The 15,701-nt window shown below is 59.5% G+C and overlaps 1 protein-coding gene across 2 annotated transcripts; it reads right to left on the bottom strand.

The window, feature by feature from the left end:
- Positions 1-2,692: 2,692 nt before the first annotated feature.
- TSPO (translocator protein) lies at positions 2,693-13,345 on the bottom strand. Of its 2 annotated transcripts, none has more exons than XM_032416561.1 (4): positions 13,269-13,345; positions 5,447-5,663; positions 3,651-3,789; positions 2,693-3,127 (listed from the first exon to the last, which is right to left on the bottom strand). In XM_032416561.1, exons 2-4 carry the CDS (start codon positions 5,629-5,631, stop codon positions 2,939-2,941), a joined length of 513 nt encoding a protein of 170 aa, XP_032272452.1. In that variant the 5' UTR covers positions 5,632-5,663; positions 13,269-13,345; the 3' UTR covers positions 2,693-2,938. The 2 variants fall into 2 exon arrangements, with proteins under 2 accessions (XP_032272452.1, XP_032272451.1); XM_032416560.1 differs by lacking the exon at positions 13,269-13,345 and adding an exon at positions 10,388-10,448.
- Between the last annotated feature and the right edge of the window lie 2,356 nt (positions 13,346-15,701).

Here is a 15,701-nt window from a genome sequence, read left to right as displayed (position 1 = left end):
AAATGTGGAGCCGGGGTGCACCTCGACATCATGGGCAGTGCCCAGGAACCTCGTCATGCACGCACTGCTGGGGCCTCAGGGAATAGGATTCTCTTCGTGCCTGTTTCCTCACCCTGAGGGTGGGGGTGATGGGAGACCCTAACTGCTCTTAGGGCAGCCAGAGGGTCCAGCAGGCGGATGCAGAAGGGGCGTGAGTGCTGTTGGCCACACAGTGAGGCCCCCTGGCAGTGGGCAGAGCCCCCCCCGCAACGGGCCATCTGGACATGCCCTGCAAGGGACCTCCTGTGCCCCTCAGGACGAGCACCCACACCAGGGTATTCATCCAGATGCCTAACAGGGATAGTGGGCCTGCTCCTTTCCAGTTCACTTGAAACCCGATTACCCAGGCAGGATACTCTGAGCAGGCATGGCTGCGATCAGGGGACTACATGATCCAGGCTCTCCTTAATTATAAGCGGGCTTTTCCCCAATTCTAGATGTCCTTGCACCTCTGATCAGTGGAAATCAGACATCCCCCCCCCCCCCAAGGAAGGGCATCAGGCAGGGCCCTCACCGTCCCTGAAGACCATACTTGCGGTGGAGACGGCTCTTACCCCTGGAAGCACTTCTTTCTGGTACTGTCTTCACTGGAGTCACTTCGTGTTGAGAATTTTTTTTTTTAAAGACAGAGTGCGTGAGTGGGGGGAGGAAAGACGGAGAGGGAGAGCAGACTCTCTGCTGAGCAGGGAGCCCCACACGGGGCTCGATCCCAGGACCCCGGGATCACGACCTGAGCCAAAGGCAGACGCCCAACAGACCAAGCCACCCAGGCGCCCCTGTGTTGAGAATTCCTTAAAGTGCAGAATTTGTAAGAGTTGGACGCCTAGAGTCAACCAGGAGTTACAGCCACAGCATTAATTGTACCAAAGTTCTACAGAACCACACAAAACAAATCCAAAAGGTAAAGCTTGAGATGCCGATGGTGAAATTTAGAAAGATTCTCTGTGATGATCCGTGGCCCCATAAACACCCCCAGACGTGGCGGCCCCTTCCTGGAGAGGCACCAGAGATCCACAGGGGCCGATGACAACGTTAAAGTGCTCGGCACACGCCTGAGCGTCCCTGCCGACGGCCGGCCGAGCCCTCCTGGGCTGTATGAATGACCTTGTCTTGCATCCTTTATGGCCAGTCTGCTACAGAGGGAAGCAAATGCCCAGATTTAGGACTTCAAGGGCAGGAAGGAGCGCAGACCAGAAGGACTTGACAATCCATGAGGTATGGATTTTCCTATTAAACTGACATGGACACTGTCAGAAGCCTGACGTTCCTAGCGGATGCCAAAGCTCAGAAAAAGAGAACCCGGTCTACTTATGAAAAACGGGGACGGGCGGAGAGCATCACAAGAAAGCCAGCCAACACAATGGCAAAGTGCATCTGTCTCTCACCCATTTTTGTGGCCGGGAGGAAGTATGTGGGATATTGCCAGAGATGAACGAAGCCACAAGCAAATGCAAGAGACAAAAGCCTGCACGAGGATCCCAGAAGTCTCAGGCGCACTTAAGTGCTAAGTACAGCACATCTGGGGGGCACACGGGGGGCCTGTGATGACACTTCAGTGCCCCTCCCCTCCGACCATCTTGGAGAACTAAAGAAATAATAAAAAGGATGCTCAGAGCATCCCCCATCGGAGCCTCTGCCCTGGGGAGCATCCGAGAATCCGCGTGAGGAGCTGGCCGAGGTGCGCAGGCTTCCCGCAGAGCGTCATCCGCCCGGCATCCAGTTCCAGCGGAGGTGGAGGTGACAGCCCCTGCGAGAGAGCCGCCCCTTCTCGGCCGAATGCGGTCCCTCCCGGAGCTTTCCTACCATTGTAACTGGGTCCTGTCTGTGAGGAGAGGGCAAGGGGACGGGGAGCGCCCAGAACACCCGGCCTGCCCAAATGACAGAGCAACACTCTTGCCCGTGTGAGTGATCGACAACCAAAAACAAAACAAGCCGCCAAAGGCCGGCAGGTGCCAGCGCCCCAGTGCCAGGCGGCCCGGAATGTGGGAGCGCAAAGCTGGAGCCGAGGTGTCGCCCCCGCGGGAGACTGCCTGCACGACAGGCCTCTGCCAGCCTCCCCCTCCCCAGCAGCTGCCTGCAGAGGACCTGGACAACCCAATTCAAAGCTGGGGGTGACACCTCCAAACGTGGGCAGGCCTGGGCCTGTGAGGGGCTGTGGTCTCCGGGGTCTGGACACGGGCCCTACTGCCGATTGGTGTTTACGGGGCTGCCCCCAGTGGAGTGAGGCTGGCATGAGTCCCAGCACCCGAGGGGCAGGTCGGGCAGTGTCCCCAGCTCTGGGCCCAGCCCCATCCGGGCCGAGGCCAGCTGAGGGCCCTGAGGTGCCAGCCCAGGCCGACTGCGGGCCCACACCCTGCGCTAAGATTCCTGGAGGCTGAGAGAGTGGATAGGACTGAGCTCTGGGCCTGCCGCCCACCTGTCTTAGCAGCATCATAGCCAGGGTGTGGGCTCCGGGTCGAACCTGGGCTGCTCCAATCTGGGGCGGGCCACCTCACCTCTTAGGGGGTCTTGGGAGGGACCCGAGAAGTACAGGTAAGCGCTGACCTGGTCCAGCCCCATCTGGAGGATGCGGCCCAGGCAGATCCAGCAGTAGGATGAGTGCCCCTCCCTCCCCGCGGCCAGGGGTCCCACCCAAGTAAAAAGGCCACTGCCAGGAGGTTAAAAACTTTATTTCGCTTCTAACCTTCCGTGTTCCGAGAGCATGCTTGGGGCAGTGCGGAAAGCGCAGGACGCCGTTTCTGGGATAGAGGCTCGGCCTGGGGCACTTCTGAAGCTGGTGGTGACCCCCAGGGCTGAGACCCAGACAGACCCGCAGGCCAGGAGGCCATGGAAGTATAAGGGCCACCACCCTGGGCAGCACCTGATCGGCAGCAGCTGCGGTCCTGAGGACGGGGCACTTTCATTCGGCGAGCCGACGGCCACCACGCCAGCCTTGGTTGTCCCGCCATACACAGTAGTTGAGTGTGGCTGCAAAGGCCAGCCAGGCCAGGTACGGGTAGAGCAGGTGGGCGGCTGGTGGGCTCACCCTGTGCCAGGCCACAGCCGTGGCTCCTGCCAGCCCACCCATCAGCAGGAGGTCCACCAGTGCCTGCAGAGACACAGGGCGGGGGGGACAGGGAGGCCTGAGGCTCCTTGTACTCACCGGATGCATGTCCCAGCCGGCCGCTCATGGGGTGCACTCAAGGGAACACTCTATTCCACCCCCCAAGTGACCCCGTCAAGTCCCTCCCTTGGTCTCCGCCTCAGTTTCCCCTCTGTAAAATGGGAACAATCACCCCGGCCTGATCCATGCCATGTGAGGGATGCATGGCACCAGGCGTAATGTTTTCCTATACGATGGCCCCTCAACCAAGCCGGCAAGCCTGTCTGGTTCTGTGAGAACCCTGCAAGCTCCCTTCATCGGAGGAGAAGCAGCTGGGGGCTCCACGGGAGGCCACTGGTCCCCTAAAAGCTTCTGAGAGATGCTGACCACGAGCCGTGTACCATCCCCACCCCCGGATCTTTAGACCCTCACCCCATCTAGGATGTGATGCCCTCTGTCCCCCAAGGAAGGGCTGCTCCTCCACAGGCCATCTCCAGGGACCAAGTAGCCTGGCCAAGGCCATACTTACCCAACCCATTTGTCGGCTGCCAAAGAAGAGGGGAGGCCATGCCCAGTTCAAGGCCAGCTGCCCAGCATAGAGACCCAGGGGAACCACAGCCTCCTCCGAGAAGCCCCCCAGCTCTTTCCAGACCATGTAGGAGCCATACCTGAAACAGAGGCCAGCAGTCAGGGCACCAGCAAGGAAGAGACCATGTTCACCTACGGGACGACACAGTGGTGGCTCAGGCATGTTCTGCCACCGACCGTTCTGTGACCTCAGGGAACTTGCTTGACTTCTCTGGGCCTTCACCGCTCCCAGGATTGCTGTGGGGATTTGAGTTAACACCCTGGCGGTGCTTAGGTCAGCACCTGGCACGTGGGACACTCAGTAAATAGCTACCATTATTATCATCAGGGCCTGGAGAGGAAAGCATACGAGTGAGAAACAGGCTCCTAAACTAGCCAGGGGCGCCCGCACAGAGGACAGGACATTTCAGCTGGGCCTTCGAGGGCGAGTAGGAGTTTGCTAGGGGGAGAAAACAAGCATCTGCACATACTTAGGGGCAGGTGTGAGCCCCTGAGTCGGCCTGTGGGCCTGGAGGGTGAGGTCTGGGGGGCAGCAGAGAAGTGAGGCTAAAGAGGCAGATGGGGACCTGGTCATGGGGGTTCTCAGAACCACGAGGGCAGCAGTAACACCACTGACAGGAACAGCTAGTGTCCCCCAGCATTTACACATGCAGGCACTGCTCTGGCTCTTTCCAAGTATCAGCTCATTTCATCTTCATGATAATGCTGTGAGGTGGGCAGTATTATCACCCCTGTGTTACAGGTGGGGAAACTGAGGCACAGAGCGGCAAAGTGACGCAGATCTCTTGGCAGGCAACCGGTAGGTAAAGGCAGGATTTGAACCCAGGTGGCCAGGGCCAGAGCCCAAGCTCTTTACTCCATGAGAGATTTGACCTTATCAGGGTCACAGGGAGCCTCCGCAGGGTCCCACGAAAGAGAGACTAGGGTCACATTTGGGCTTTATCAGGATCGCACTGGTGGAGGAAAGCCAAGAGGGAGTGGGCAGGCCTGGAGGCTGAAGCAAGGAGAGGTAGAAACAGTGGTGCCTGGGCTGGGATCGGGGAGGAGAGAGCAGGACACAGGAAGAGCTGGGAGCCTGGCTGGGCAGGGCCCGGGACTGGCTGGGGGTGGTGCCCACGAGACACCCAGGTTGTACGGACTGTCTTGTTCCCATCAGAACCCGGAGGCATCCAGCCTGGCTTCTGCTACCTGCTCCCTGGGCGCCTGGCATCTGCAGCCCCACCCAGTACTGGCCTGGCATAGACCCAGGATGCAGGGAACCTTCCAGAAGGAGGGCAGGGAGCTGGCCTCATCTGCTGGATGCAGTTCCCACTGGGGCCACCAGGGGGTGCCACCCCCGCCCAGCTCTTCCTTTCCTCTGGGGCAATTGCAGGGGTGTAGTCCCAAGGCTTCCTGCAGGAGGCCCCTTGTCCAGTGGGTTGTCTTGAAAATTAACCAAGACCCTGGCACTGAGCGGATGCTCAACAAGTGGTAGCTACGAGAATTGTTATGCTGCCACTATTGGTCTTGGAGGCTGCCCAGGTCTGAACTTGAAACGCGGAGCCCGCCTCCCCCCGGAGTTTCGAAAACAGGGTGCCAGCGCCAGTTCCGGCCCACCCTTCCCCCTCCCCCCCCCCCCCCCCCTCCCCCTCCCCGGAGGAGGCGGTTTGCCCGGAAACGCCTGCTTCCCCAGGAGCACGTGGAGGAGACCCTCTGTCCTGGGGCCTCGAGAAGGGGAGGGTGACCCAGCCCACGTACCCCATGGCCGAGTAGAGGGTGCCCCAGATGGGGCCCAGGGTCCAGCGGGGCGGGTGCCACGTGGGCTTCTGCAGGCTGGCGTACCAGCGGAGGCCCTCCCCGCGGACGTAGTAGTACGAGCCCAGGAAGCCCCCCAGGCTGGGCACCAGGGTGAAGCCCACGGCGGGCACCCAAGTTGGGGCCATTGCTGCTGCGGTCACTGCTGCTCTGGAAAGTTCTGCGAGAGAAGACAGGGGTGGGGTGGGGGGACACTCCAGAACTGGGGCGAGACTTCCCCAAGCACTGGGCAGGGAGGGGCTGGGTTCACCCCGGCAGCCCCTGCCAGCCCAGTGCCATGGCTCCAGGGAGCACATTTCCACCCAAAAACTCCTGCCCCCGCCCCCACCCCCGCCCCCGAGGCTGCCCGGACTGGCAGGAGCCGCAGTTGGTCCCACCTCAGCTCCTGCCCCAGCTGCCAGCGTCCTGTACTCTCTCTCTCACCCTCACCCTTGACCTTGGGTCTCCTGTCAAGTGACCCCTCTTCTGATTCAAGGTCAGTTCGTGTCCCCTCCACCCAGACGGCTTCCTGGCCCTTCCTCCCCAGGCCGACTGACAGCCCGGCGCTCTGAGAGGCCTGCATCAGTCCACACCCCGTGCTTTATGTTCTACTACTTCTCACTCCTTCTCTCACCATTCCTTCACTCATTCACTCATTCATTCATTCACTCATTCAATAACTGGTATCACACAGAGCTTGGCTCAAATCCTGGCTCCCCACTACCTCACTGTGACCTCAGGCAAATCACTTTAACTCTCTGGGCCTCAGTTTCCCCCTCTGTAGAATGGGATATCAACACTGCCTGTCTGGGCCCAGCCCAGTGGGGGAGTATCCAGTTACACAGGTATTTTACCACCACCCTACAAGCCCACCCTCAAATCACCTTCCCCTCCCTCTGTCAGAGAGGGAAAGCCGCCTGCCTGGAGTCACACAGCACCCTGGGGCCAAGCTCTGCCCAGTCAAAAAGCTGCTCCCACCCTGACACCCGGGCTCACAGAAGTGGTGGGTGGGAAAGAACAGGAGTTAGCAAGAGTTCAAGGCTAGCGAGGGCCCATCAGCCACCCTGAGAGTCTGGCAGGGCTCAGGGCAGGGAAGGTCCCTGTGTCAGGCCTGGGTGCTGCCACCCCAAGGGCTGGGGACCCAGTCATCAGGTCTGTCCATTGTGCTCATCAACTATGTCCCCTTCCCCAGGGGCCCCAAGGTCTGCTCGAGGACCAACTAGGCGCCCAGCAGTGGGTACAGCCCCCAGCAGGCTGAATTGCTCGTTGGGGCTGAGAGTCCAGAGTGACGGCAAGGGGGTGGGGGGTCCCTGGCTGGTCATCTCAGGCCAACTCTGACTGGACCTGCTGTAGGACCCTCAGCCCGTGAGCACCCCAGCTGGGACTCGGTTTCCCCACCATAAAATGAGGGGGCTGGGCTCCCACTGCCACACTCTGATCGTAACTGGAGAACCTGGAGGTGTTTGCACGAGATAAGAAGCCATCCAGATTGAGTTCGGCAAACCCGCAGCTTGACCTGCTTGGGTGGGGGCTGGGGACCCAGGGTAGACGGAACAGGAGAGTCCCTGCGAGGGGCACAGACCTCAGAAAGGGTACCCCCGACCCGGGATCAAGGAAAAGATGGTCCTGGCAGGACGGCGAGCACTTCCTGCAGGGGGACACAGGAAGGGAGAGCAGTCAGGGAATGACAGGCAAGGGTGGGCTGAGGGGGTGGCCTGCCTGAGGGGGAGCAGATGCAGGGAAAAGGCTGGGCTCGCTCTGGAGGCCCTGGGGAGCCATCAGGGCTTCAGAGCAAAGGGTGAAGGCTGCCCTGGGGAGAGGGGGCAGCTGCCGGCCTGGGGCTCCGTGAAGCCCCATGAGATGCAGAAGCAACCTTCATGCCCAAAAAGCAGGGACCATGAAGGCCTGGTCGACCCCCAAATCCAGCTTTTGAGGACTCTAATAATGTGAAAGTTGTTCTCAACATAACGTTAAGCAAAGAAAGAGGAATATAAAGTCGACTACAGAATGATCCCAATTAAAAAAAAAAAAAAAAAATAGGGGCGCCTGAGTGGCTCAGTCATTAATGAATCATGACCTGAGCCGAAGGCAGACGCTTAACGACTGAGCCACCCCGGCGCCCAGTGAGCATCATTTTAAACGGGACAATCGGAGAGTGTTAGGCGGCAGGTTCCAGCTCTGCCCTCTAGTGACTGACTGATTCCTCCCTCCTCGGCCTCGGTTTTCTCACCTGTGGAATTGGGACAGTCCCTCCATCCCCCAAGGTCAAGGCACAGGTGCACTGCGAGGATGACCTCGCCGAGGGCTGGGCATGTGATGCGGGGGCCCAGCAAGTAGATGTTCCTGTCCTCCTCCCTCCCCTGCCCTCCTGCCCTGACCTCTGACCTTCCAGGGTGCACAGGACTGTTCCCAGGTGAGTGGGAGGGTCTGTCTCACCACAGTCGGGAGGCCGCTGGCCCCGTGCTCCTGCCAGGTGGATGTGGAGCTCCGGACACCGAGCCCGGGGACCCAGCCACCCAGCTGGGCTCACCAGCGGGCCACCTGGGGCAGGCTCAGGCCTCCTTAGCTGCTTTCTCATCTGTGTCACGGGGGACACAGCCCTGACCAGCCTGCCTAATAAATATGTCGGATCCACAGCAAAGTGACAGTGTTTGGGCCACCATAGGAGCTGTGGTCAGAGCCCTGGGCCTCCCCTGGAACGTGACATGGCTGGGCAGGTGGGAGGCCTTCACGCCATCCTGACCTTCACATGCAGACAGTGAAACTGAGGCCCAGAAGCCGAGGGGAGGGTTTGGGGGTCAGGCACCAAACTGGGCCAGACCTCGAGTCTCCTCAGTGTGACCTTTTGTGCCTTTTCCCATGGCACGGGACGGTCCCACTTTGTACCCACTTTGTTTCAAACTGATGGCCCCCCTCACCCTCCGAAGCATCCCTCCTACAGGCGCTCAAGGTGAATGCGGCCAGGACAAGACACACGGGCATCACGAACCCCTGATAAGAACCGCAGAGGTGGGCACACTTGCTGTGGGTATTCTTGCCCAAAACGCAAAACCCCAGCCTAATCATGAGAAAACCCCAGACAACCTCGGGTGGAAGAACATTCTACAAAACTGGTATGCCCACACTCTTCAAAGGTGCCAAGCTCCCAGGAGACGAGGAGAGACGGAGGGAAAGGTCACTGAGTGAAGCAGACTCTGGAGAAAGAACAACTAAACGCAATGCGGGATCCAGATGTGGTATTGGGGTCCGCTCGACAGTTTGTGGGAAAACTGGTGGAACTCTAGGGAGCTGTGGTGGCGAGCGCCACACCACGGTGACTTCCCAGCTGGGGGGAGGCTGTGCGGGGGACTCTCTCTACTACATTTTTTTTTTTTTTAAGATTTTATTTATTTGACAGAGAGAGACACAGTGAGAGAGGGAACACAAGCAGGGGGAGTGGGAGAGGGAGAAGCAGGCTCCCCACCAAGCAGGGAGCCCGATGCGGGGCTCGAACCCAGGACCCTGGGATTATGACCTGAGCCGAAGGCAGCCGCTTAAGGACTGAGCCACCCAGGCGCCCCTCTCTACTACTTTTGTACCTTTTCTGTACGTCTAGGATTAGTTCAAAATAGAACATTAAAAAAGAAGTATCCTGGTTTGGCCAACAGTTCACACTGTCCCTTACTTCTGCCCTGACCCCAGCCCCAGCCCCCGCTCCCCCTGCCCCCAGGGCCCTCCGAGCCTCACACTTCCACCACATCACTCCTGCTCTGAGATTGTCAATGGGGTTCCATCCCCGGGGTTTTCTTCTACTTTTTTTAAATCAAGGTAAAATTTGCATAATGTCAAATTAACCATTTAGAGTGCACGATTCAGTGACATTCAGTACACTTCCGATATCAAGTTCTAAAACACTTTCGTCACCCCAAATGAACGCCTATACCCACTGCAGTCACGCCCTGTCCCTCCCTCCCCAAGCCCCTGGTAAGCAGCAATCTGCCCTCTGTCTCTGTGGATTTACCTTTTCTGGACATTTCATGTAAATGGAATCATACGATACGGGGCCTTTGGGGTCTGGCTTCTGTCACGGAACATGTTTCTGAGATTCACTCACATTGCACCACCTGCCCATACTTCTCTGCAAGGTTCTGTGGGCAGGGGCACTCCTGTCCCCCTGCCACAGCACCCAGCCCGTGCCCAGGAAATGCCACACAGGACTTGCCCACGGTGCCCGCTGAGTGGGCCCTAGAGCCCATCAACCAAGCCCCCTGCTGCACAGAACAAACCACGGCCCCAAGAGGGTGGTGGCTTCCCTAAGGCCTCAGTGACAGAGTAGGGTCTGAGCCTTGTGTTCCTGCCCCCACTCCCGCTGCCCCTTCCAGAGCCTGGCTGTGTTTGATATTTCACTGGGCCTTGGGGATCAGAGAGTCTGCCCAGCCTGAAGGTCAGACCAGAAAGGCCAGATAGAGACAGCCCAGTCAGGGAGCTTCCTGTGGCCTCTGGGGGACTGCCCAGCTCCTGAATCACCCGACTGGGGGACCCACCAGGCTGAGTCACACTAGGCTGGGCTGGGCTGGGTTAGCCCAGGCAGGCCTGAGAGAGATGTGCTCTGGGATGGGGTCCCAGGGAGGGCTGGGGAAGGTCAGGGAGCACCCATGACTGGGAAAAGACTTGGGATGCAAGCAGAAGGGCAAAGCCACTCACACACCCTTTCCTTCCATCAACATGAGACAGTGACTAAGAACCCAAATGTTGGCTTGCCTCCAATTTGTTTTGTAATCCCAGGCCAAAGCTCCTCTCTGGGCCTCAGTTTCCCTTACATCAGGAGGGTACAACTTGTCCTGCCTGCTTCATGGGGTCATCGGGAGGCTCAAGTGAGGACCAGACAAGTGAGGGGCTATGGCTGTCAGGGCTGGGGCCACTCACCCCATTTCCTCTGGGGGAAGAAGCAGCCCCGTGGCATAGACTGAAAGACATCAGCCATTCAGGCACTGGATGCTAAGCGGGGCAAAAGGCTTCACACACAGCTCCACCCTCGGGCCTGGGGCCACTCACGGACAAGCAATTCTGAAACAAGCAGAGGGCTCAGGACCTGGGATCAGGAGAAGGTTCTAGGCCTCGGGGGTGGTGCTTGGCGGCTCACCCTGATGCTCATACTTCACTTACTCTTCACAGCAGCTGCAGGGACAGCGACCAGCTGCTTCTCCCTGGGGGGCCCTGAGCCACACCCTCCTGGCCTCCATGGTGGACATTACTATTCCCACCATCCAGATAAGGAAACTGAGGCACAGGGAATCCCAGAATTTTCCAGATCTGTATGACTCTGAGGCCCAGAGCACCCCCACCCCCGAGTGGGGAGTCTGCTGGCCTCAGCTCTGGGCCACGAGGCCATTTACCTTGATATCTGTGTCACCTCCTTCTCTCAGCCTCCTTCTCATCCCAACATGGCACTTAAGGCCTGCCCAGAGGGCCGAGGGGGCTCCCACCCTACCACAGCGGTCACACCCTCTGCCCAGTGTCAGAAGATTCTTTCAGGGCCAGCACGCTCACTCCCTCCAGCCCCAGCACCAGTGTCCCAGCCCCCACGGGGCATCAGACTCCTTCTTAGCCAGGGGCAGCAGTAATAGGATCTGAATCCTCCCTGTCCCCCCAAGGGTGGGACTCAGGATCTCCTGTCCTTAAGGAGCTTCGCTCCTGCTCCCCGCCAAAAGACTCCAGACCCATTTCTGGCCCTAAGATCTCACCTCCCAGGCCTCTTTTCCCCATCTGTGAAGTGGGGGCTCAGCTAGTGAGTCTCTGGGGCATCCTCCTGTTTCCAGAGGCCTCTCTATAGAACATGGCAGAAACTGCCCCCCAGACAGAACAAAGAGTTTGTTTCTCCGATTCTCTCCTCCTCCCCGATTCTCTCCTCCTCCCCCCAGCCCTCCTAGGCCTTATCTCTCACCCAAGCCACCCGCTGTCCCCGGGACTGGTGTTAAGGCTCCTTTCTTTTTTAAAATGACTCACAGCTAATCCTCCGCATTATAACCTCTGTGAATCTTTTTCATTATGCAAGTACCCAGTACAACAGCCAACAGGTCAGGAAGGATCCATATCCAGCTGGTAACCGGGAGGTCTGGGACGGGGTGGGGCTGGGAGTGACAAGGGGGAATTTGCTCCGTGGAGAATGACTACTTTTTTAAACACAAAGAGCATATTCAGACACGGCTTGCACAATCAGAAGTAAGTAAAAGTACAAATAAAAAAAACACAGATTCCAAAACAAAACAATGAAAAAGTAAAAGTGTGTAGAATAAAAAGGAGGCTCCCTGCCTTGGAGCCCAAGCCCCTCACCTCACCCCTGAGCAACCCATGGCCAACGGTTTCTGGCCGATCGGGCCAGCTACTGTTCTGTCACTGACATGGGTACAGAGGACGGAGCAGGGCCTTGAACCATATGGCTCCCCAGCTATGTGACCCTGGACACGGGCTCCTGGGTGAGCCTCAGTTTCCCTCAGTTCAAAGGCTCCCCTCTGAGCCTCCCTTTGGGTGTGCTGCGCAGCCATCTGGAAACAGAAGGAGGCAGCCTGCCCCCCGCCCCCCGCCCCGTGAAGAGGCTTGCTATCCCCCCCACCCCTTGCTCCTTGGGTCCTTTCAAGGCAGCGCCCTTGCTCCATGAAACAGATATCCGCCCCTGCTGCCCTGGAGGGCTCCCCACTTCACCCCCACAGAGGCACCGGAGGCTCGAGGCCCACATTCTGCCAGCTAAGTCTTTCCGTCAACGGCCTGCTGCGTGCCAGGCACCCCGGCGCCCTTCTTGTACACAGCCCCCTCTGGCATCCTCTCCGAGCCCCATGACCCTTTGGGATCAGCCCCAGTCAACCGTCCCTAGGGGAGGCCCCAGCCCAGCCTCCCTGCCATTCACTGTAGAGCACACGGCTGGTACCGGGTCCCGCGGCACACTAGCAGGCCAGCCAGGCTCCCAGGCCAGGCCCGGCCAGCGGGGTGGACCCCAGAACTCTGCAGTGTGTTCACAGCTGGAAGCCCCAGCACCCCTACCGCTGCAGGAGGGGCAACGGACAGGCAGGTCCCAGGCCATCTTCTGCCCACACCAGACCCCTGTCCAGGCGACAGCGCACCTGAGCACTGAACTGGGACTCTTGGGACCCGGTTCTAAGATCCTCTGGGGCCTTAACTGGCTGTATGCAAATAACCTCCCCAGGTGGTCTGGGTTTCCCCGCCTAGAAATGAAGAGTCTCAAGTGGACCAGGAGCCTGAGGTCTCCCGGGCATTTCGTGATCCTCTCGGTACCCCGCTCAGCCACTCCCGCCCTCCCCCTAACCCCCTCCCCCATCCGGCTTGCTCATCTGCGGAATGGGCGGGAGCCGGGAGTGTCGGGTCCCTCGCGGCGGCTCTGCTTCCCGCCATACCCGCGTGGAAGGAGCTGGGCGCGGGGAGGGGCGGGGCGCGGGGAGGGGCGGGGCGCGGGGAGGGGCGGGGCGCGGAGGGGCCGGAGGTGGGGCGGGGCGGAGCGGGGCCTGATTGCTCCAATTCCCCCCCTTCCGAGCTCCCGCTCATCGCTGGAATCCCGCCGCACAGGATCCCCGACCGCGGAGGTCAGGGCCCCGGCAGCCCGCCGCCCGGTAGCCGAGCCCCCTGGTGCTGCCCCCCGGTCGCCCCCTCGGGTCCCCGCCCCGCAGCTCCGGCCTGCCCCCTCCTGCCTCAGTTTGCCCTCGGGCCCCGCGCCGGCGGGCGGGCGCTGTCGGGGGTCGCACCTGCGCGGGGCCGCCCCGCCCGCTGCCCCCCTTGGCGCCGGGTCCCCACTCACCAGCGATGAGGACGCGCTCCGGGAAGGCACTGCGCGGCGCGAGGTGGTGGCCTAGGTCCCCCGCCCGCTCCGCCCCGGCCGCGAGGCCCCGCCCGACCCCGGCCCCGCCCGGCTTGGCTGGAAGCCGCGGCCGCCGGAGAGCTCGCTCCTCGCCTCCGCCCCTCTGCCTCTGCCTCCCCCGCCGCGAGCGGCTCTGTCTGCCCTGGTCCTTCCCGTGGCCACCGTCCCGGCTGTGTCGCTGTCAGGTCGCTGCTCTTCTTGAGCCTCACCTTTCCCGTTTGTAAAATGGGGCAACAGGGACCGACCTCAAAGAGGGGAATTACGTCGCCTGATAGCAAAGCCCTGAACACCCTCCCACACGGTAGCCCTGGCCCCCCATCGCCGGAGGAGCACCCTAGTCCCTTTAAGCGGTGCCCCGGGCACGAGGAAGGCCGGACTCTGAGTCCTTTGTGACTGTTCTCTCTGCCTCCACTTCCTCATCTGTAAAATGGGCACAACAGTGTGGGCCTAATGAGGATGCCACAGGGTAATGCAGGCAGGGCGCCCTGCAGACGCTTGGCACTCAGTGAGTGGAGACTGCAACCATCAGCGCCCCGAGCTGGCCTCCAGTGAGCCAGAGGCACCCTGATGGGCCCAGCATGTCCAGCCCCAGGCCTTGGACACCTCAGCTCATCTGCGGGTGTTGCCTGCTTTTCTTTTTTAAAGATTTTATTTATTTATTTAATTGACAGAGAGAGACAGCGAGAGAGGGAACACAAGCAGGGGGAGTGGGAGAGAGAGAAGCAGGCTTCCTGCTGAGCAGGGAGCCTGATGCGGGGCTCGATCCCAGGACCCTGGGATCATGACCTGAGCCAAACGCAGTCGCTTAACCAGGCGTCCCTGCGTGTGTTGCTTTACCACTGCAGCCCGGGGTCTGTCCTGGCCCCCTTGGGCTGACTTGGCCAGTCAGGGCCCCTCAGCCTGCAGGAGCCAAAGTGGCCCAAACTGGTCCTTGGGGGAATCACTCGAACTACAGCTTCTTGTCCCCAGCCATAGCGGCTTAGAGCCTCCTGGGCGGCAGTCCAAATAATTAGGCCGTGCCATGTTGGCCTTTGCCAGACCTTCCTCCTTTGATGGCTTTGATATAAAGACAAGTGTAATCCAGGATGAATTGTTTCTTCTTCTTCTGATTTTAAAAGAAATTAAAATATTTCCCTGGGTCCCTCCAAGTATTGTGGCCCCAGGCACTGGGCCTGCCTGTCTTGATGAAATCGGTCTGGCCACACCTCCCAGCAAGCAGCCCGCCCTCACCTTCTTCCTGCAACGAGGTGCCTGTGGCTTGGCCAAGTGGCACACTCACCTCCCCCGGAAGATCCGTGGGGAGGAGACAAGGCAGCTTCCCTCCAGCCTCACCCCTACTACACATGGCGCTCAAGGAAATTTCTGCCCCCAAATATCTGCTGCATGCCAGGGCCAAAAGGAGGGGCTGAGAACAAACACAGGAGGCCCCCTGCCCTCCTGAAGCTCACACAACCCTACAGTTGAGAGGGGATTCACACGGGAGGTCTGCATGCAGATGCAGACATGGAGGTGCTGTGCCTGCTGGGCCTGGAAGCCTCCTGTTACTTCTGCCTCCCTCCTGTCCAACCCCACAGACCCCTCCGGAGCCTGGGCAACAGTCACGGTCCCCCTCCTCTGAGCAGCAGCTGCAGCCCCTAGTTGGCCCCCAGCTCCCCTCTTGTTCTTTCTATTCCACTCCTCTGCTGAGGACCCTCCAAGGCTCCCACTGCTTAGGATCCAGTCCAAACCTTTTCCCTGGCACTGGAGGCCCTGCCAAACTGGGGTCAAGCTAACTACCCCACCCTTTCCCACCTCTGTGCCCCTGTCTAGGGCACCCCCACCCCACCCCCACCCTGGGCATCTCCACATGTCCAAGTCTGACTGCTCTCCAGTGTCATGCCAGCAAGCTCTTCCAGAACCCCAAGTCTGTGCCACCCCCATTCTAAGTGGGCAGTGACTTCTGAACTCTACAGCACTGAGCACGGAGCTTCTCTTGAGCATTTGGCATGTATATTGAGCCCCTCAGGGTGGCCAGCTCTGGGCTGAACCCTAGAGGATTCAACACAAGCAAAGCCTATCTGTAGGCTCACTTGATCCAGGAAGGAGGCATGGAAACACCCTCCCAAGCCCCAGAGGATTAACCCCACCTCACAGGCTCAGGGAGGTGAAGGAACATCCTGAGGTCACACAGCGGGTCAGCGATGGAGTCAGGATTCCCATCCAGGCACCCCAGGATCTGCACTCTTAACCGGTGTGTCATTCAGCTTCCCAATTCCAGGTGTGATTCAAGTACAGTATATCCTTCTATTTTATTTATGTGTTTACTTTATTACACGAGTAATCCACATTTATTGCAAAGGAATTGGAAAACACAGAGGAAAAAAATAAAGCGAC

Source organism: Phoca vitulina, unplaced genomic scaffold, assembly GCF_004348235.1.
Source record: "Phoca vitulina isolate PV1807 unplaced genomic scaffold, GSC_HSeal_1.0 scaffold19, whole genome shotgun sequence".
Classification (NCBI taxonomy): Eukaryota; Metazoa; Chordata; class Mammalia; order Carnivora; family Phocidae; genus Phoca; species Phoca vitulina.
The sequence above is the reverse complement of the archived record's forward strand: the minus strand, read 5'-3'. Positions and strand labels throughout refer to the sequence as shown.

Excerpts from the sequence above, each read along its gene's own strand:
- TSPO (XM_032416560.1), bottom strand. The coding sequence starts at position 10,445 with ATGGCTGATGTCTTTCAGTCTATGCCACGGGGCTGCTTCTTCCCCCAG. Across the intron at positions 5,664-10,387 it reads CTTCCCCCAGAGGAAATGGG|AACTTTCCAGAGCAGCAGTG; the intron begins GTGAGTGGCCCC and ends CTTCTCTCGCAG. Across the intron at positions 3,128-3,650 it reads GCAGCCGACAAATGGGTTGG|GCACTGGTGGACCTCCTGCT; the intron begins GTAAGTATGGCC and ends GTGTCTCTGCAG.